At 36.9% G+C, this 20,745-nt stretch overlaps 1 protein-coding gene and 1 long non-coding RNA gene across 3 annotated transcripts in view; both read right to left on the reverse strand.

The window, feature by feature from the left end:
• Window positions 1-12,735, reverse strand: part of LOC111439406 (microtubule-associated protein 70-2-like) — a 14,219-nt gene extending 1,484 nt beyond the window's left edge. Inside the window, exons 1-10 of the mRNA XM_023077108.1 lie at window positions 12,312-12,735; window positions 9,665-9,750; window positions 7,961-8,026; window positions 7,687-7,857; window positions 7,014-7,184; window positions 6,735-6,890; window positions 6,496-6,642; window positions 1,962-2,033; window positions 1,335-1,868; window positions 608-795 (exon numbers count right to left, since the gene is read on the reverse strand). Of these exons, the coding sequence (XP_022932876.1) occupies window positions 608-795; window positions 1,335-1,868; window positions 1,962-2,033; window positions 6,496-6,642; window positions 6,735-6,890; window positions 7,014-7,184; window positions 7,687-7,857; window positions 7,961-8,026; window positions 9,665-9,750; window positions 12,312-12,540 (1,820 nt within the window). The 5' untranslated portion in view covers window positions 12,541-12,735. The remainder of the gene's footprint in view (window positions 1-607; window positions 796-1,334; window positions 1,869-1,961; window positions 2,034-6,495; window positions 6,643-6,734; window positions 6,891-7,013; window positions 7,185-7,686; window positions 7,858-7,960; window positions 8,027-9,664; window positions 9,751-12,311) is intronic.
• A 4,854-nt stretch (window positions 12,736-17,589) lies between these two features.
• LOC111439407 overlaps window positions 17,590-20,745 on the reverse strand; it is a 5,584-nt gene continuing 2,428 nt past the window's right edge. The window contains exons 3-5 of one of the 2 annotated variants that reach the window (XR_002709798.1): window positions 18,976-19,081; window positions 18,662-18,892; window positions 17,590-17,706 (exon numbers count right to left, since the gene is read on the reverse strand). This is a non-coding gene — a long non-coding RNA (uncharacterized LOC111439407). Of the gene's footprint in view, window positions 17,707-18,487; window positions 18,893-18,975; window positions 19,082-20,745 lie in introns of those variants that run through there. The other variant, XR_002709797.1, reaches the window with a different exon arrangement.

Genomic DNA, 20,745 nt, shown 5'->3' on the forward strand with positions numbered 1-20,745 from the left:
TTTTTTTTTTTTTTTTTTTTTTTTTTTTTTTTTTTTTTTTTTTTTTTGTGTTTTATCGAGTTCTTTGTTGAGGATTGTTGGGAGGGAGTCTCCATTGGCTGATTAAAGAGAAGATCATGAGTTTATAAATAAAGAATACATTGACAATTATCATACCATCGTGGAGGATCAGAGTCATGCCCTTAACTTAGCTATGTCAATAGAATCCTCAAGTATCGAATAAAGAAGTTGTGAGTCTCGAAAGTGTAGTCAAAAGCGACTCAAGTGTCGAACAAAGAGTGTACTTGGGTCCTAGAGAAGGAGTTGAGCCTCGATTAAGGGGAGGCTATTTGAGGGCTCCATATGCCTTAGAGGAGGCTCTATGGTGTACTTTGTTCAAAGGGAGGGTTGTTGGGAGGGAGCCCATCGTTGGCTAATTAAGAGGAAGATCATTGGTTCATAAGAAATACATATCTATTGATATGAGACTTTTTGGGGAAACTAAAAGCAAAACCACGAGAACTTGGGCTCAAATTAGACAACATCATATAATTGTGGAGGGTCCGTGATTCCTAACGTGCTTTATTTCAAAAAGTAACCCTTGCAAAGGTCATAAATAGGAATTCACCTGACAGGAAGTGACTGAGAACCAATTACAGCCCCCCTCTGAGCGCTCGGGCGTCGTGGCCTTTGATCGCTCTCCCTACTTACACGCATAGCAGCAAGTTCCTTCTCCATTGCAACTACTTCTCTTCGCATTTTCTTGGCTTCTACTTCCATTGCTTTATTCAAAGTATCGACCTTCTTTGCCAACATCTATACAAGGCCAAAATAAATGTATAATAAGCCATGCATGAAATACTGTAGAAGAGAACGGAACCAAAAGCAAGCTCAATCGCACTCACACACCCACAAGCAGAAATTAAACAAAGAGATTTACATAGTTCGGAGGGAAGAAATTCCCCCACGGGTAGCAACCAATCTCAATAATCAAAGTGTTTACAAAGTGTAATCTCACACTCTCACCTTATACCGTCTCTCAACAAATTTCCCCCCAAATGTCACTCAACAAATACAAAAATGATGCTCAAACTCAATCAAACTCAATCATTCCAGACAACCCTTTATATAGGCATAGAAACATTAATATCATACATGAATCAAGATGATTCGTGTATCAAAATGAAAGATAAAACTAAAAGGGTTATGAACCAAATAAATCAGAGTTATGAATCAAATAAAAACTAATACATGCATAGCAGATGCATTAACCTTATTCTTCGTGACGCATTAACCTATTCTTCGTGACGACAAGAGATGGATAGATAATCTTGAAATTCAGTTTATAAACTAACCTCAATGGCATCATCCTTGTCTTTGAGAGTTGCATCCTTTTCATGGCAAGCTTTCTTAAGAGACAACACTTCTTTCTGTAACATGTCATACAGTACTCCAGAAACGAAATCTTCTTGCTCTGTTTTGGTCTTTTCAACTGCGATACCGTCTTCATTCTCTTCATACGAAGCAGTCGTCTCAGAAAATTGAATCTCACCACTGCTTACTGTGGCTGACTTATCTTTTACTATGGCATCCTGCACAAGCTTATCTCTTTCCAGTGATCTACTACCACCGTCAAATGATCTAGAAGAGATTTTGGTAGTCTTCAACAATGCACTGGCGCTATTCGACTGGAGCGATCCCGTGTGTGAGCTTGTATTTCTCCTGGATAGATAGCCATTTGAAGACAGTCTAGACAGTTCTGCTCCTCCAAGAGAGAGCCGTCTGGAAGGTCCAGTGCTTATGCTTCTTCCTTCAGCAGCAAGTTTTGGGTTGCCATTAGATGATCTAAGCTTTTCCTCCAAAACTTTGAAGCGTAATTGATATTTTTCCTGAGTTTTCGATCAACAAATGCAACAAAATTTGTAAATAGTTTGAGAGGCACATACAACTGAGAAATAATTGCAAAAGTTAATCTTCCTCACCTTCATTTGTGCTTCGGCCTTTGCAGTGCGCTCGGCAACTGCTAGTTTTTCACGAAGTTGCTGCATTTCTCCCTGCCATTGTGTATGAAAGGCAACAATAGTTAAGTCGTGTAATATAGGTATTATTCATGAAACTAAATTACACGTTTTACTATCACAAATGCATCCTCCAATAATGTAGTTACCATCAAGTTCTATTTAGCAAATAATTATGGCCGAGTGTCATGAAGAGGAAATGCAATAAAAGTGACTATGTTATAAGAGAGATGAGGTAGTGTAAGATCCCACGTTGATTGGAGAGGGAAAGGAAGCATTTCCTTATAAGGATGTGAAAACCTCTCCCTAGCAGATGCGTTTTAAAACCGTGAATCTGACAACGATACGTAACGGGGCTAAAGCGAACAATATCTACTAGCGATGGGTTTGGATTGGTACAAATGGTATCAGAGTTAGGCACCAAACAGTGTGCCAGCGAGGATGCTGGGCCTCCAAGGGAGTGGATTGTGAGATCCCAAATTGGTTGGAGAGGGGAAGCATTCCTTATAAGGGTGTGGAAACCTCTCCTTAGTAGACGCGTTTTAAAACCGTGAGGCTGATGGCGATACGTAACTGGCCAAAACGAATAATATCTACTAGTGGTGGGCTTGGGCTGTTAGAGGTACCAACCCACCCATTAGTATATAGATGGAAACCATTTATTTACACTCCATCACCTCACTCTTCCATTTCCTCTCTCTCCTTTAATCTATGACCTAATATTTCTCGATTTCCCTTTTTTTTCTTTCTCTATCTTCTTCAATAGCCTCTTCATCCCCTTCTTCCATTTCCCAATCTCTAAAGCTACCCTCTTCAATCAAGGTATATATGTTATAGCAGAAAGAAGAATAATGGAACCACCAAAGGATTTTATGATATTAGTTGGAGTGAGAGTAAATACATTTGAGTTTTAATACACATAAAGAAAGACAGGTTGAGAATTCGACTCATAATTTTAAAGACAACCAGTGGAGGGAAAGCAAGAAAACATGAGCATAACTAAATTTTTAGAGATGAAGATTTTGTTGATCATTGTTGTAATTCAAATTAGTCTACTTGTTTCGATCGGTTTAGAAGGTTCCCCAATGATTGAAGATAGTATTCTTTTGTCGACTCGTTCTGTATTTGGTGATTCATTGTTCGGCTGAATCTTGAGGGAAAATATATGATATTTCAAATTGGTTCTTTTAGAACACTTAAAAACGGACTACACAAGTACATTAAGAGCATTATACATCAGTTTCCCTAGATACTTGTTAGATTCACTCCCATTTCCGCACACAAAAGCCTACTCCATCAATATTGTTCAAAGTATTCCTTTCGTTTTCTGAGCAGCACCACTGCTTGCTCCTCCTTGGTAGTTGCAATTAGTTAGTACTCCCTAGTGGACAGCATCCAAGCACTTGGCTGTTGAGTTTTGTCCAAGCACTTGGCTGTTGAGTTCTTGATTTCTCAAGCAATTTCTGAACAGTGCTCTGTTTCATGGTCATGCTTGTCTAAGGTATGTTATCCCCGTTGCATGTCAAATCCCTCGTGTTGTACTATTTTATCACTTTCCTTTACCGCTTTCATGATGTAAAGTTTCTTATTTTTGTTTCTAGGAGTATGACGTTCCGGCAAAATCAAGTCTACATCCAATAGACCTGAAACGTCTCATAGTGTACTATAGAGGGATACACTAGTCGTCAATTCTTACTTTCAAACTCTTTCTGCCTCTATTTTCTAAAACTTTCTCCTCAATGCGAGCCTAGAGGCTTGGGTATACGTTGTCCGGTCGAAGGCGACACGGATTTGAGTTGGTTGACTCACTCAATGGTGAGGGTGAGTACCGCACAATCGCTTGCACGCATCCCATAGAAGTGCGATTGTGATACTGTGACACTAAGCGGCGAGGGTGGTTGAATTTTCTCCTCTTTTTTTTTTAAGTAAAAAGAAGAAGAAGCAACAAGAGATCATGCTATTTCTTACAGCTCAAACACAAAGAACAAAAACAAAAACAAAAAAAAAAGGCCGGCGGAAGAACTTTCCCTCTATCCTTAAAAGGAGGGAACAATACCTCTTCTTAAACGTAACCCCAACGGAGTCCAAAAACAGTCCCAAATCAGCTACACAAACCAACTACAGGAACCGGCAACTCTAGAACAAGTGATCAATATCCTCCAAAGCAACTTCTCGAAAATAAAGTTCTAGGACTTAGCAAAAGAGCAATACGAAACAAGTGGTCAATATCTACCACGTATTTCAAATATAATCTGCACTCCAACGAATAGGATCCCAAAATGTAAACTTTCTTTGGATCGTACTTCATTAGTAAGCCTTTCAAAAACCATTTCAATGATTGCCACCCACAATGGTATGATATTGTCCACTTTGAGTATAAGCTCTCATGGCTTTGCTTTTGGTTTCCTTAAAAGGCCTCATACCAATGGAGATGTATCCCTTACTTATAAACCTATGATCATTCCCTTAATTAGCCAATGCGGGACTCCCTCCCAACCATCCTCGACAAATTCCTTTGAGAAAAGTTTATGCATAGACGGATGTTTTCCCATTCTTCAAGCTTCTAATTCTCCAGGAAGTGTGGGTTTATCGATGTATCAAAACCGAGCAAAATGCATTCTTATTCTATTTATTTATTTATTTATTTTTGTTCAAATTTGTGTTTTCTTCTGTCGAATCGAGCCTTAATTAGAGGAATTATTGCAGTTTTGATTTCATTTTAAAGCGTTGAGTGTGTTGAGGATTATTGGGAGATAAGTGAGGAATACTATCTCCATTGGCATGAGGCCTTTTGGGGAAGCCCAAAGCAAACCCATGAGAGCTTATGCTCAAAGTGGACAATATCATACCATTGTGGAGATCCGTGATTCCTAACGCAATATTTGTTCTAGAGATGAGGGTAGATGTCTCAATTTCTGCTAAAGAAAAGAAGGCTTTAGGTATTGGGTTGCGCCTAAATAGTGTCATCAATATTGCAACAAACAATCATGGTCCAAGGGGTAGCAGCAACGGCGACAATGTAAGATGGGGGCTGGTGGCGGTGAGCTTCACCAAAGGGAGAGGGGAAAGGGAGAGAATGAGGTTTTGTGTAAAATTATTATTTTTTCTTTTAATTATTATTATTATTATTATTATTATTTTAAAAATTGTCACGTCAACATCTCTTTGAAGTATTTAATAGGGATGTTAACTTAGGGATCAAAAAATGAGTATTTCCTTAATCTGAAGGGTAAGATTGCACGATTTTGAAACTTGAGGACGAAATTGACATATTGCTCCTCATAAATCAAAAAGGTAATTTACCCTGTTAATAAAATTAAATGTAATAAAAAAGGATAGACGTAGATGTTGGTTATGGAGCCTACGGCTTATGTATAGTTTACTCAATGGTTATACGTAATAAAACTATACATGATAAATGACATATAAAATAAATGGTCATATAATAAACAACTAGAGTAGAAGAATATATCTGGTAAAGCTATATATGGTAGATAGTTATATATAGTAGATGATTATATCTAGTAAACCTATATATAAGAAACTGAACCATATATATGCCCCTTAGTCAGTGCTTTAAAAACGTAGCATTCCCTGTATTCTCTCCTACCGTACATATTTGAAGTCATCAATATAAACCTTTAGCCAATATTCCTCCTTGCATTTTCTCTTTCTATTCTTTGTGTTATCTAGATCGAGTGTGTGATTGTTGTGCGATCGACATTTGGACTTTGATGATGTTTTGGTTCTAGAAAATGTGTTTGTGTTTAATCATGAGAAAAGGATATTCATATTTGGAGGTTTTTCTTAATCCATGTGTAAAAAAATTTTAAAAAATGAAGCTTAGGGATTATTAATGATTGTTAGACAAACACGACTCTCCACAATAGTATGATATTGTCCACTTTGAGCATAAGCTCTCGTGGCTTTGCTTTGGGCTTCTCGAAAAGGCCTTAGACCAATGGAGAGAGTATTCTTTGATTATAAACCCATAATCATTCCCTAAATTAGTCGATGTGGGACTTTCATCATCCAACACCTCCCCTCGAACAAAGTACGCCTCCTCTTAATCGAGGCTCGACTCCTTTTTCTTTTGGAGTCCTAGTCATTTTTTACTATGCCTTCGAGGAAGCTCGACTCCTTTTCTTTTGGAGTCATTTGTTCGATATTTGAGGATTTACCAATCAATTGGCACGACTAAGTTTAGGGTATGGCTCAGATACCATATTAGATGAACACGACTCTCCACAATGGTATGATATTGTCCACTTTGAGCATAAGCTCTCATGGTTTTGCTTTGGGCTTCCCCAAAAGGTCTCAGACCAATGGAGAGAGTATTATTTGATTATAAGCCCATGATCATTTCCTAAATTAGTCGATGTGGGGTTTTCATCATCCAAGAATGATTACGTAGGAATTTGTACTCTTTTAGGTTCATTCTATTATTTATAGCTTTCTCAATATTGCAATACCTATAAATTCAACTTAAAATTCATACCTGAAAAAATCTTCTTTCTTCAAGCCATTGTTTTACTGGCATCACTTTATCATTTGCATCTTTCCATTCATTAGCAACAACAGTAGCAACCCTGTTGGCAGTAACTTTTGCACGAGCGACCTCACGTTCTAAAGTTCTTCTTTCCTCCTATACAAGCAACAAAATTTTAAGTTGATTGGCAAATCGATAACATGTACCGAAGAATTAAAATAATCGAAACGTTAAATCAGGATTATTACATTCATCTCTTGCACTTTCCGTTGGTAATCACGCACGGCATTGGCAGCAGCACCGCCAGCCAAGACAGCCTCCTCGAGCTCACGGACAGTTTGCATTAGCTTTTCAACTTCGGCAACCTTTTGTCTGTGCAACCTGTCCAATATCTTATTCTCCTCCTAACATCGTGACGAATATAAGTTAAATTAAGCATTCTGTCACATATTTAACAACTAAGTGTACACCATGAATTAAATAGGTGGTCCGAAAACGACACAAGAACTATTGAGTGATCAAGAAACCTGGCATATTTCAATTTGCTTCATTAACTCTTGGTTTTTATTTTGTAAGTCATCAACCATGGATGCCTTTGCCAAAGCAATCTGGACGGTTCTCTCAGCCTCAAGTAGTGCAGCCTCCTTGGATTTTGTTAGCCTATCGAGAGCTCTATTGTCGTCTTGCAACTTTGCTACCTAGAAACCAGATAAACATTTCAAGGTTCAAAAGATCCTTCTATCTTTTCGAGACACGTAGGGAATATAATTTACTCATCGATGACTTGTACATTGAGCTGAAAAAAAATGATGTAATGACATACCAATGTTATAAACAGCCCAAACACACTGCTAGTAGATATTTTCCTTTTGGGTTTGCCCTTTCGGGCTTCCCCTCAAGGTTTTTAAAACGTGTCAGCTAGGGATAGGTTTCCATACCCTTATATAGGGTGCTGGTATGAGTGCCAGCGAGGATGCTGGGCCTCGAAGGGGGGTGGATTGTGAGATCTCACATCGGTTGGAGAGGAGAACGAAACATTCTTTATAAGAGTGTGGAAACATCTCCTTAGCAGACACGTTTTAAAATCCTTGAGGGGAAGCTCAAAAGGAAAAGTCCAAAGAGGACAATATCTACTAGCGGTGGGCTTGGGCTGTTACAAATGTACCCTCGATAAAAATGTAAGACAAGTTTTAATTCTACCTCTAGCCGAGCTAGCTTAAGCTCTGCCTCCAATGGAGCTATAATGGCCTCAATTGGAGGCATTTCATCGTCTTTTTGAGCTGCGTGTACCCTTCGAAGGGTGGCTTCAGCAGCAAATTGTGCAGCTAATGCAGCCTTTTTCTCATCATTGATCTTCTTGATCTCAAGGTTCTACAGTCACAATAATCATAATATCATTAGTGGATGTACTAATAGGGGATGGATATGGGAATATGAACACTTATCATTAGATAATATTAACTTCATATATTACCTTGCTTTCCAAAAGAGCTTCAGTTGCCTTGAGCTTTTCATCTACTTTCTTCAACTCATCTGTTAACTGAGAATATGAACCAAATAGAGCGGATGAGTAAAATCTACTACCTCGTTTCGTCCCGTCACAGGTTAGATATCACTTATCCAAAGGTTGTCAAATAAACAATAAAGAATGCTCATAAAAGAATACATTGAAGAATGGCTTGCGGTTGTTGCACATTCAATCATCACCTTTATTTTATAATTTCTAAAACTTCTTATTAATTCTTTCTTTCTATTTAATAATATCATATTGTTTAATTATTTCATTATTAAAATTATAGTTATGATTTAAAAAGCTAATTGTTAAAATTAATTTAAGAATTCCCAATTTTTTTTGAAAGTTTTCATCTAAGAAGCACCGACAGGAACACAGCAACACATCAATTTCTTTAAAAGTAGGACTCGGACATGTTGGAGACTATACAAAATATAAGTGTCTATATTGATATATCAATACTTCTTTATAGATAAAACATGTAAATTTAACATAAAAAAATGTATACCTCACTAGAAACATATAAAATTAAATCAATTTTGAAATCTTATACGAATATCGAATACTTTAGGACGATCAATATATAATGATTCAATCTATAAGAGAATCTCGAATTTTTCCTACTTTTTAAGTGAAATATTTTCCGAAGTCGTGTCCAAGTTGTGTCCAGCCATGTCCAAAATTGGAAGAAAAATATATCTTATTTCTCGAAATTTAGGTATTGAACACGTGTTATTTTTCTTGTAATATTCATCAATATCATAAATTTGACATATCGATATCAACATGACATTGATATTTACATGGTTTATTGAGACTGGCAAAAACTTTCCGAATGAATTATAGGTAGGAACTAATTTGAATGTACGAGGGTGGATATGGAAAAACTAATCTTGGAGGAGAAAATCAAAGAATGCATTCCACATATGGTTTCTACTAATTAAATTTGTGAGATCTCACATCGGTTGGAGAGGGGAACGAAACATTCCTTATAAAGGTGTGGAAACCTCTCCCTAGTAGACGCATTTTAAAACCGTGAGGCTGACGGCGATACATAACAGGTCAAAGCAGACAATATCTGCTAGCAATGGACTTGAGTTATTACAAAATTAGTCCTCGTATATTATCTTATCCAATCATGCCAACTTAAAGTACAACTAATTCCGAGGTTCCTGTGTTTACTGTAGTAATATCGGATATCTAACAAGCTATATATCAAAACCAAACGTGGGGGATCTAAGATACTTGATGATACTTTCGAACCTATGGGCCATCACATATCAAAGAATTCCACCATCCAGGAACGAGTATCACTTCTTTTTTTCCTTTTCTGGAGCAATCATCACATTTGTAAATCTATACTAACTTTTATGAGAATATACCATAAATGATAGCCACCATGATTGTTTCATATGAAGCAGCGATTTGTAGATTTTTCGTTCATTTATTCTTAGTTCAGATTCGAACATATGAACTCTTGGTTAAGGATTTCTTAGGCAGTGTTGTTTTTTTTTTTGGGGTGAAAAAACATAGTTGAAGTGGGAATATGGGAAAAGAATAACTTAAACACAGATTTTTGCATCTTTTACTGCACCGGCTGACATTCCATTTTGGTTAATGATCAACAGAGAACTACAAAAGATGATACAAGACTAAAAATAGTACCTCTTCAACAGCCTTCTCTTTAAGCCGTTCTGAAGTTTTTAATGACTTAACTTCAGCAAGAGCCTCTCCCAGTTCCCTATCTTTATCTGCGTATATAAAAAAATATATATTCAATATGATCCAATAACAATATGTTGGGGGAAAAGAAAACCCCCAATTTTATAGCAGAATATGCACACAAAAAAAATTGAGAAATTAAAGGAAAACAGCAAAAATAAGAAACACAAAAATTTACGAAAAAAAGCTCCAAAACTGGAGAAAAACCACAACTCACCAGAAAAAAATCCACAATTTGAATAGCTATTGCAATCACACAAAATTTTCTCTCCGACTTCAATTACGAAAACACTCTAAAAGATTTATATCAATCACAAACCTAGAGTTAGTACTTGAGCTTTTAATTGGAATGATTTGAAAACCAAAGTCATATGCTCCTTATATTGTACTTGATAGAAACCTAAGAATCTTCTCATTCTTGTCAATACTTCCTTCTTAGGACATGAAAAAAAAAGACTATTTAACATTTCCAACACACAATGGATCCTCTCCTGGAACAAATACACCCTGAAGTCTCTCTTCTCTGGAGCCCTCAAACAAAGTTCATCTTTGTTCGACACTTGAGTTACTATGACTACACATTAGAGACTCACAATTTCTTTATTCGACACTTGAGAAGTCCATTAACATGACTAAGTTAAGATAAGAACATGGTTTTGATACTATGTTAGAAACAATTATCTTCCACATTGGTATGATATTATCGACTTTGATCATAAACTCTCATGGATTTGCTTTTGATTTCTCCAAAAGGCCTCATACCAATAAATATAGTGTCCCTTACTTATATACCTGTGATCTTCTCCTTGATTAGCCAACGTGGGACTACAACAATTTTCAACAAGATGTGCTTAAGATCATTGTGGAACGTATTAGCATGAAAAAAGATGCAATCTGAGCCATAAAATCAGTTATTGAGTAAAAAAAAAACAGCCAATAAGTTCTATTCTCAAGGTAAACTCTTGGAAAAGGCCAATTAGTTCTATTTCCAACGTATCAATATTGATTCCAATTGTTATTGGAGTATGTTAGGTACAGCCAACCTTACCTTATATACCTTTCACACAATTTAGTCCTCTTGATAACTACCTCAGATAAAAAGACTTAATTGGTGGCAGTTCAATTTCAAGCTCCCTAGGCGTAGGGGTCAACACGCCGCCAGTGAATAAGCTATAACCCATACTCAAAACGTAAAATTGGGAGACTGACAAATAACAGCCGTCAATACAATCTAATAGGTTAGGTTCAAAAGTTGAGCATGAAACAAAATAACGAGAAATGAGTTGGCCCCTTCAACATTGATGTTTGACATATTTTAGCACAAATATAGAAGGAACCAGCTATACCATCCGGGGCGTAATGGCAATTGGCAACCATAGGAACTTTGCAAAATTTTGATATTAAAAAATATTACATGATTGACAGCTTCCAGTGGGAGAGCACACAAAGAAATTTGATCGTTAGCCCAATGAATGCTTTCCAAAAAGATTCTTTTGTTTTTCTCAGAAGTTGACTTCTCGTTTTATGCTCATTAATAGAGTGCTGGCGTTTCTTTTGTTTTATTGTTTTGTTTTGTTTTTTTTTTTTTTTTTTTTTTTCAATCCAAAACTGGTGAGGAAAAAACAGGAATAAAAAATCCTCGAAACATGTAACGCCCAAACCACCCACTAGTAAATATTGTCTTCTTTGGGCTTTTCCTCCCGGGCTTGCTCTCAAGGTTTTTAAAATGCGTCGGTTTCCACGTTTCCACATCCTTTTAAAGAATGTTTCGTTCTCCTCCCCAACCAATGTGGGATCTTACGATCCACTCCCTTCAGGGGTCAGTGTCCTCACTGGCACTCGTTTCCTTCTCCAATCGATGTGGACGCCTAATCCATCTCCCTTTGAAGCCCAGCGTCCTTGCTGGCACATCGCCTCGTGTCCACCTCCTTCGGGGCTTAGCCTCTTCGCTGGCATATCGCCCGATGTCTGGCTCATTTGTAATGGCTGAAGCACACCGCTAGCAGATATTATCCTCTTTGGGCTTTCCCTCAAGGTTTTTAAAATGTGTCTGCTAGGGAGAGATTTCCACTCCTACAAAGAATGCTTAGTTCTCCTCCCCAACCGATGTGGGATCTTATCATTAAGCTAGAAAATAAAGAATTCCTTCCTCCAACCCAAAACACATTGAAACTCCCTTCAAACCATATCAAGTGGTTTCCCTCAACTATTAACTGATAAACCCAGAATATAAGTATACAAAAGACCTAATTTACTGATGCAGAAATTATTATTAACACGCCAACAAATACACGGCTCCAATCTTTATAACAATGTACATTGCAGAATTCCATTTCCAGAAGAACAGTAAAATTATCCAAAAAGTAGATGAACATAATTCAAAATCGATCCAACATCTGAAGGCAACAAACAAATCAAATCTGGAAACAAAGAACAAAACACAAACCGCGGATGAAAAACACCAAATTCAATCCCAACGAAACAAAAGAAAGAAACAAAAATCCCAAAATTAAATCAAATTCATACGAACAACAACCATTTCCACCAGCATTCGAAACAAAAGAAAACAGAGAAAGGAGAGAAAAAAGACCTCGAACTTCATTCTCGAGACGATTGAGCTCGACGCGGACTGGATCAGAGCCGTGCAAGAGAGTAATAATGTCATCCACATCAGAGGCAACACGTGAAATTGGCGGAGCAGCAACATTAGACTTCTTACGAGCAGCCTTGAAAGAAGCAGAGGAGGAAAGACCGAGCTTAGCGGAGTCAAGAACATCTCCAGCATAAGCGGTGGAGTTAATGTGGTTACTACTCGCCATTAAAGATCTAGCTCAGACCTTCCCCGCCCTCTGTCATAAAGCGAATTTCTCAGCTCCTGAGCTAAGAAATGGCGAAATCCAGAAGGGGAAACGGGAACAGGGGAAGAAGGAGATGGAGGAGAGAGAAGAAGAAGAAACGGGTAGTGAGAGAAAAGAAGATTAAGCAATGGGGTTTAAGCAGGGATTTAAACGACACAGAGATGAAGATTAACTTTGAGCTTAAGAAGAGAGATGATTCTGTACGGTGAGATCCGATTAGGACCACTATTTGGTACCGTCCGATCTCCTCTGATTAACGATCATCGTTAAATATTTAATTCATAGTATATTTTATTTTATTTATGATATTTAATTAGTTTATATTTTTTTTATTGGTAGGTATTAGTAGTGAACTTTTGTACCCTAATTTAGGATATCAATATACACGAGAATACACACCTTCTCTATTCTATTTCTATTTCTATTTCTCATTCTTAACTATATTTATATACTAAACTTTTAATTTTGCATTTTAAGTCGATATATCCATTTGGATGGACACCGACTTCGAATGGAATGAAAATTTCATTTAATTTAAACGAAAAGTGCCAGAGAGAGAGAGAGAGAAAGTAGAGATTTCTCTCTGTTAGATAAATGAGACCGAAGATAGGTTTTCACACTGTTATAAGGAATGTTTCATTCCCTTCTCCAACCCATGTGGGATCTTATAGTTCACCCTCTTAGAGGTCCAATGTCGTTGCTGGCACACCCTAGTGTATCTTACTATGACATCATTTGTAACAGCTCAAGCCCACCGCTAGCAGATATTGTCCGTTTTAGCCCGTTACATATCATTGTCAACCACATGGGTTTAAAACGCGTCTGCCCAATAAAGATTTCCACATGAAATATTTTGTTTCGCTCTCTAACTAATTGTAAGACTAATTTTTTTTTAAGTTGGAGATTCAAATCGACTTCATTATTTATTATTAATTTTAATCTTATTCTAGTAAATTTTAGCACACCGTATTTATTAACTTATATGGGTTCCGTGCATTCTTACTTTGCACGTTAATTAATATATTCAAAGTCATATTAGATTTTTTTTTTCTTTTTTTCTTTTTTATGAAAAATAATGTAATGGATATTAGTGATACCCGAGATTTTAGTTATTACATTCTCCTAGATCCCTTATGACATGGTCAAGTTACCTACTCCTTGCTTCTTGAAAGCGAAATCTATCCCCACATACAAACACGAGCCATTCCAGTATATTTTATCCTCACTCACATGTATTTTAGGAAATTTTTTTTAAGTCTTTTTTAACCATCCTATCCTCAGGATTGCTCTTATTTGAATGTGATCTCAGTTCATTCATATACCCCTAATTTACTTGGGTGTCACATTATTAATATAAAAGTTTAAAATAATTAAAAAAAACAACCCGAAAATAGAGGATTGGGTAGGGATGAATTGTAAACAGTGGGATCACACGTAAGTTGGAGTGAGGGGAACAAAACATTCCTTATAAGGGTGCAGAAACCTCTCTCTAGTAGACACATTTTAGAATCGTGAGACTGCAGTGACACGTAACAGGTCAAAACGAACAATATCTACTAGCAATTGACTCGAGCGGTTACCTAAACACTATTCGAATTACTCGAATACGCAAACCGAGTGAAGGTGAAAAGGAGGAGTAAGTTTGAAAAATGGGGTGCAAATAGAGTGGTCCTTAATAGCACCAAATGAAACCACTTTTCCAAATGCAAGTGGAGGGCTGGTGGGGCAGCTACCGTTATACCTGCTCCCACTCTCTCTCTCTTTCAAAATTATGTCCACCTTTAAAACACATCCAACGGTTGCCATTTCATTTGAGTTTGCATACTTTTAATGTGCACCACACGTTATTTTTTTTATATATATATATATATATCTCCCTCCCCAAGATTATATACGGTGAGCTGTTGTTATTTATCTCTTGCTTATATAGTGTCTCTTTAAAAAATCTATCTCTGCACTCGTTTTCTAAAACCTTCTCTTATAATTGAGGTTAGAGGCTCGAGCTCACTTGTCGCTTGGCAGTAGGCAATGCAAGAACGAATTGGCTTAGCTCACTTGTCATTGGAAAGTGAGTGCTAGGCTCGAGCTCACTTGTCGCTTGGCCGTAGGCAATGCAAGAACGAATTGGCTTAGCTCACTTGTCATTGGAAAGTGAGTGCTGCACAATCGCAAGTCCGATGCCATAAAAAATGCGATTATAAGGTTTAGAGTGGAAGTAAGAACAGTTTAGCTGACAGAAAGTATTAGGGTGTTCGAAAAGCTTTATTCAAAAAATTCGAACAATCCAATCAAATTTGTATGATTTACGTTGCGTTATTAATTTATTTGAGATAAGTTAAATTCAAATAATTAAAAAATTTGTGGATTTAGACTCAGAAGTTTGAATTTTTTTTTATTAATTTAAAAAATAATACCATTTTAGCTATGATACAACTATTTATTAATATTTTATCTTATTTTTATTTAATTTCAATAATTATTATTTTATTTTACCCACAAACATTTATTTTTAAGAACAAAATTAAATAAATAATTCAAACTAATCAAATTAAAAAATAATAAAATAATTGGATTGGGTGAACAAAAACTCAACCCACAAATATCTTGATCAAGAGGTTAGAGATTTGAATTCCTCAATTTGAACAGTAAACTAAAAACACACTCGAAATAATAACATTGAACTTTTAATTTAGATGAATTAATACCGCTGAACTATGTTTAAATGGGTCTGTGAGTTTATTTATTTAACAAAATAAAAGTAAATGACTTTGTTTAGAAGAGAGATAGGTAGGCACAAAGGGAAATGAGAGGTCCACCATGTTTGGAGCCACCCACAAGTCCTTTGCTTAAAAGAGACTTAGCACAACTCAAACATCACTTCACCAAAAAGACTTTGAAAATAACAAGTTGTACAACGAACAAAAAAACGTCTTCAATATACAAAACTAAAACGATCCGTGGATGAGTTGAGTAACGTTCGAGAGGCATGTTCACGTGTTAAAACAGTTACGTATCTGTTAGTCAGAGGTTCTTACACCTTTATAAGAAATGCTTCGTTCCCTTCTCTAACCGATGTGAGATCTCTGGTAAAATAGACTAAATTGAGAATTATGTAAAAAAGATCGAGAACCATTTGGAATAAAAAAAATCAACCCGAGCATGACAAATGGGTTAGATAATCTTTCTCAATATGGGTTATAGCTTGAATCTTCACAAGTGTACCATCTGTCAATTGAGATGTACGTTTAGACTGATTTAACTCTTATTGTTCTTGATTCTGTACTGTTGTGAAATGCATTGTTTTTTGTTTCTTTTATCGTTTAACGATATGAGAGGTCCACCATCTTTGAACCTGAATACCAACTGACTGATCTCTTTTATCGTCTTTGAACTCTCCTACCAGAATGATATGAGTCGATGGAATCAAGTTGTACAATGAAAGAAATTTCTTCCATAAAAGGATATTTATACTAAAATTGTCATTGATTTCTTGTTATAAATCATTTTCCATGGTGACTTTCTCGAGTAACAAATTCTAGACAGAAATTGACCCCATTCCAAATAATTATCAACCTTATATATTTTTATAGTAAAATAGTTTAATTAGCGGTTTTCAAAAAATTCGATGACTCAAAAAACATGATCAATCCAACTCAACTCGTAGGATTTGAGTTGACCCAAAAAATATACACGGGATGCAAAGCTAATGTCTCAGGGTCCCGGGGACTCATTCTAACTGAAATAAGAGGTTGGATTAAAATAAATGAAAATTTTATGGGTTAGTTTGGTTTCATGGGTTCTAAGATTAGATGGGACGAAACGAGACCGACCCAAATTATATATACATGTATTTACTTTATTTTTATTAAATTTCATAACTTATTTATTCTCCCACGTGTCTTACAAATATTTTAATCGTTCAAAAAGTAAATTTTCAAAATATATATTTAAATTTAAATTTAAATCTCAATTAAATATTTATAAATAAATAAATAAATATTTAACGAACCAACATTTCACTGAAATTTGAATAAACCACATGAACAATTTAAATCAGTCCAATCCAAAAAAATGAATGACCGAGTTAAGTAGGGTTGAATTCATTCTTTAAAATTTACAATCCGAACAATTGGATTAGGTCTAAAAATGTCTTGACTCAACTTAACTCAACCCACGAACGCTCCTAAATTCAATTATGTGCGACATTAAAATTAAAATTTATGTATCATAACAACATTAATTTTTGTACGTACAAAATTAGAGAGAAGCATGATTCCAAATAGCACCATCGAGACCCTACTCTTTTTTTGGTATGATTTAGAGAGACCGTTTGAAATGTCCTTTTACCATAGTTCATAATTGCCACGGCAAGGAATCAACCTATCAAATTTTGATACGATAATTTGTGTCTTATTCACCGAATTATGCTCAAATTGACAATAAAATAATTCACGTCAAGAAAACAATATACAATAGTTATAAAGCAATTACAAATTCGCTCCGGCGGTTAGTACTATGGTCAAAATATAACACTCTCTAGATATACAACCTTCAAATTTGTTAAACCAAAGATCGAAGAACTCGAGCATCCAAAGCTTAAGAGCTACGTCGGGAAATTTACATATGAATCGGTTATTATGAATACAATTCATTAAACAACTATGGTCAAATTTCTTCCTAATCCTTTCCTTTTCGAAGACCAGTGATGGTTAGTTGTGAGTTCTTGGTTATAGCCATTGAAATTCTCTTGTAGCATAGAAGCTAGTGTTGAAAGGCTGCCATGGCCAACAATGGGGAGGTTGTCAGTAGTAGCAGCTAGGCAAAGGATAAGTGAGGGTCCAAAATGAAACTTTGACTTTAATAAAAAAAAATGCCACATGATATTAAAATAGTCAATAATTAAAAATAAAAAATAAAAAATGATATGTCAATGCCATGTCATTTTCATCGCTATATCATCGCTATACTAACGATGAAATGAAGTGAGAGACCATTTAGAACCAAATTTTCTAACTTAGAGACTAAAACCGATCATTTTGAAACTTCAAGGACCAAATAAGTATCAATCTCAAACCCGCTTCACCCACGCCTACATAACGCCCTTCTGCAAGTCCTACCACGGTAAACCTGCAAAAAGAAAAAGAAAAAAAAAACATAGAGAAATGAAATAGAAAAAAAAAAAAAAAGGAAACCAAAAAGGGAGGAAGAAGAGAAACTCGAGCATTAGTACCCCGTCAGCGACGTTAAACATAAAGAAGAAAGTCAGGGAGGTGTGTACGAGGAAGTATGTGATATCCCACATCGGTTGGGGAGGAGAACGAAACATTTTGTATAAACGTGTGAAAACCTCTCCCTTTTAAAAACTTTGAGTCAGCTTGAAAGGGAAACCCAAAGAAGACAATATCGGGTAGCGGTGAGTTTGGGGCGTTGCAAATGGTATCAGAGCCAGACACTGGGTAGTGTGCCAGTGAGGAGGCTGAGCCCCGAAGGGGGGTCTACACGAGGCGGTATGCCAACAAGGATGCTGGTCCCCATACAAGGGTGGATTGAGGGGCCCCACATCGATTGGAGAAACGAACGAGTGCTAGCTATGACGCTGGACCCCGAAAGAGGGTGGATTGTGAGATCCCACATCGGTTGGGGAGGAGAACGAAACATTCTTTACAAGGGTGTGGAAACCTCTCCCTAGTTGACGCATTTTAAAAACCTTGAGAGGAACCCTAGAAGGAAAAACCCAAAGAGTACAATATCTACTAACGGTGGGCTTGGACGTTACAAAGTAGCAAACGGATCTAAGTTAGAGAGTTAACCCACCAGCAACAAAAAGCAAAAGAAAATCGAACAAAATCTAGGATCTTCCTCGATCAAGGTATCCTCTCTTTCGCCCAAGACGGATTGCATCGTTTCGAAATCTAAGGACTAAAAACGTTCATTTTGAAACTTCAAGGACCAAATAAATATCAATCTCAAACCTAAGAAACCAATACTCGTGTTTTGATCACGCGGTGACATGCAACGTAAAGCCACATAGCAACCTTATTTGCAAATATAACCTTACATTTCAACATAATTGCAAACACACCTCAACTAGTAAAAACATCATTCTCAGACCCACTTTGTCAAAAGATCATGTGGAAGAACATATGAACTTAGAGTAGACTATCAATATCATTGGATGAGCAAACTTCTCAAGCAAAGCAGATATTAACAAAATCAAAATGGTGTAGACGAGAAGGTAGTTTGATTATGACATATCAATCATGACAGCTTGTGAATCTAATGGTCCAATTCTGCAATCAGTGGACAATAAATCCTGCAGTTGGCAACCAAAGGGCTTTCTTATCCCATTCTTATCTTCATTTCTTGAATGATTGAAAGGATAAGAGAAAATCTCACCTACAAAGATCACAGTATGGGGAACTTAGATGCAATGCAGATGCTCGTCTGTATGCTAAATGCTCTTCCCGATCGCAGCTTCGAGTTGCTGTCGACACTGTTCTCTCTGCAGCCAGAATATAAGAACATCTATCACAAAATAACAGAGATGTCTTTTTTTGAAGTTTTGATCTGACAATAATAAATGTTCTTGTTATAAACATGTTTGTGGATGTCAAGCAAAAAACTCATGAACGTGCTGTCTAAGCAGATGGCTAGGTAAGTGTAATACAAAATAGCAGCAAAGCCAGCTTACTTACATACTCAGGAATGTTGGAAGAAACAGGATGGTTAGAACACAAAGAAATCCAGAAAGAATACTGTTTTCAGGACAGTTTTACGTTGTTTTATAGCAATAAGTTAGATAAAAGCATGATTGCATTGCCACTCTTTCTTGTTTTCCTTTCAGTATGTTCTTGATGAGTACTAGTTCATTTTCACGAAAAATAAGAACAAGCGGAAGGAGATCCGTGAGATCCCACATCGGTTGGAGAGGGGAATGAAGTATTTCTTATAAGAATGTGGAAATCTCTCCTTAGTTGACGCGTTTTAAAACCTTGAGGGGAAGCCCGGAAGGGAAAGTCCAAAGAGGACAATATCTTTTAGTGGTGGGCTTGGGTTGTTACAAATAGTATCTAAGCCAGACATCGAGCGGTGGAAAATGTTCCCTTCTTCAATGTTATCCCTCCTTACTATGGCTCGATATTAACTATAAAGGAAAATGTTCCCTTCTTCGATACTGATTCACGTTCCTCCTCCATCTTCCTCTTATTCCTCTTAAAAAGATTTTGTTGGTCCAACTCCTACTATTGGGTATTAACAGTAGTCTGTCCATTAAAGCCTATAATCTTAATCTCTCTCTTTAATTCAAGCAGCCTACATCTTTAATTTAATGCCTTTAATGTTCCTTGATGAATCTTATTTTTTGTTTTTGAGTTCAACAAATGAAGTAGGAGACCAAATCTTCAACCTCAGGAAAGGTAAAACATGACCTACCCACAAAACTAAAAGAGTATGATCAAGATCCTTCGTTGTTCTTTTATAAAAAATGCAACACAATGGCCCTATCAACTTAAAATACGTCTGCTACGGAGAGGTTTCCACACCCTTATAAAAAATGCTTCGTTTTTCCCTGCAACCAATATGGGATCTCACAATCGTTCTTCTTCCCAATTGATATGGGATCTCACAATCGTTCTTCTTCCCAATTGATGTGGGATCTCACAATATGTGTAACGGTCCAAGCCCACCGCTAGCACATATTGTCCTTTTTGAGCTTTCCCTTTCGGGCTTCCCCTCAAGGTTTTTAAAATACGTCTGCTAGGGGAAGGTTTCTACACCCTTATAAAGGGTGTTTCATTCTCCTCCCCAACCAATGTGGGATTGTGGGATCTCACAACCCATCCCCCTTCAGGGCCCAGCGTCCTCGCTGGCACTCGTTCCTTTCTCCAATCGATGTGGGACCTCACTAAATCCACCCCCTTCGGGGCCCAACGTCTTTACTAACACACCGCCTCGTGTCTACCCCGTTTCGGGGAACAACCTCCTCACTTGCACATGGCCCGGCGTCGGGCTTCCCCTCAAGGTTTTTAAAACGCGTCTGCTAAGGGAAGGTTTCCACACCTTTACAAAGGGTGTTTCGTTCTCCTCCCCAACCAATGTGGGATTGTGGGGCATAATTGTTCTTCAAGTTTCCTCAAAATATTCCCCCCCCCCCCCCCCCCCCCCCCC

This window comes from Cucurbita moschata, unplaced genomic scaffold (assembly GCF_002738365.1).
Source record: "Cucurbita moschata cultivar Rifu unplaced genomic scaffold, Cmos_1.0 Cmo_Scf00093, whole genome shotgun sequence".
Lineage (NCBI taxonomy): Eukaryota > Viridiplantae > Streptophyta > Magnoliopsida > Cucurbitales > Cucurbitaceae > Cucurbita > Cucurbita moschata.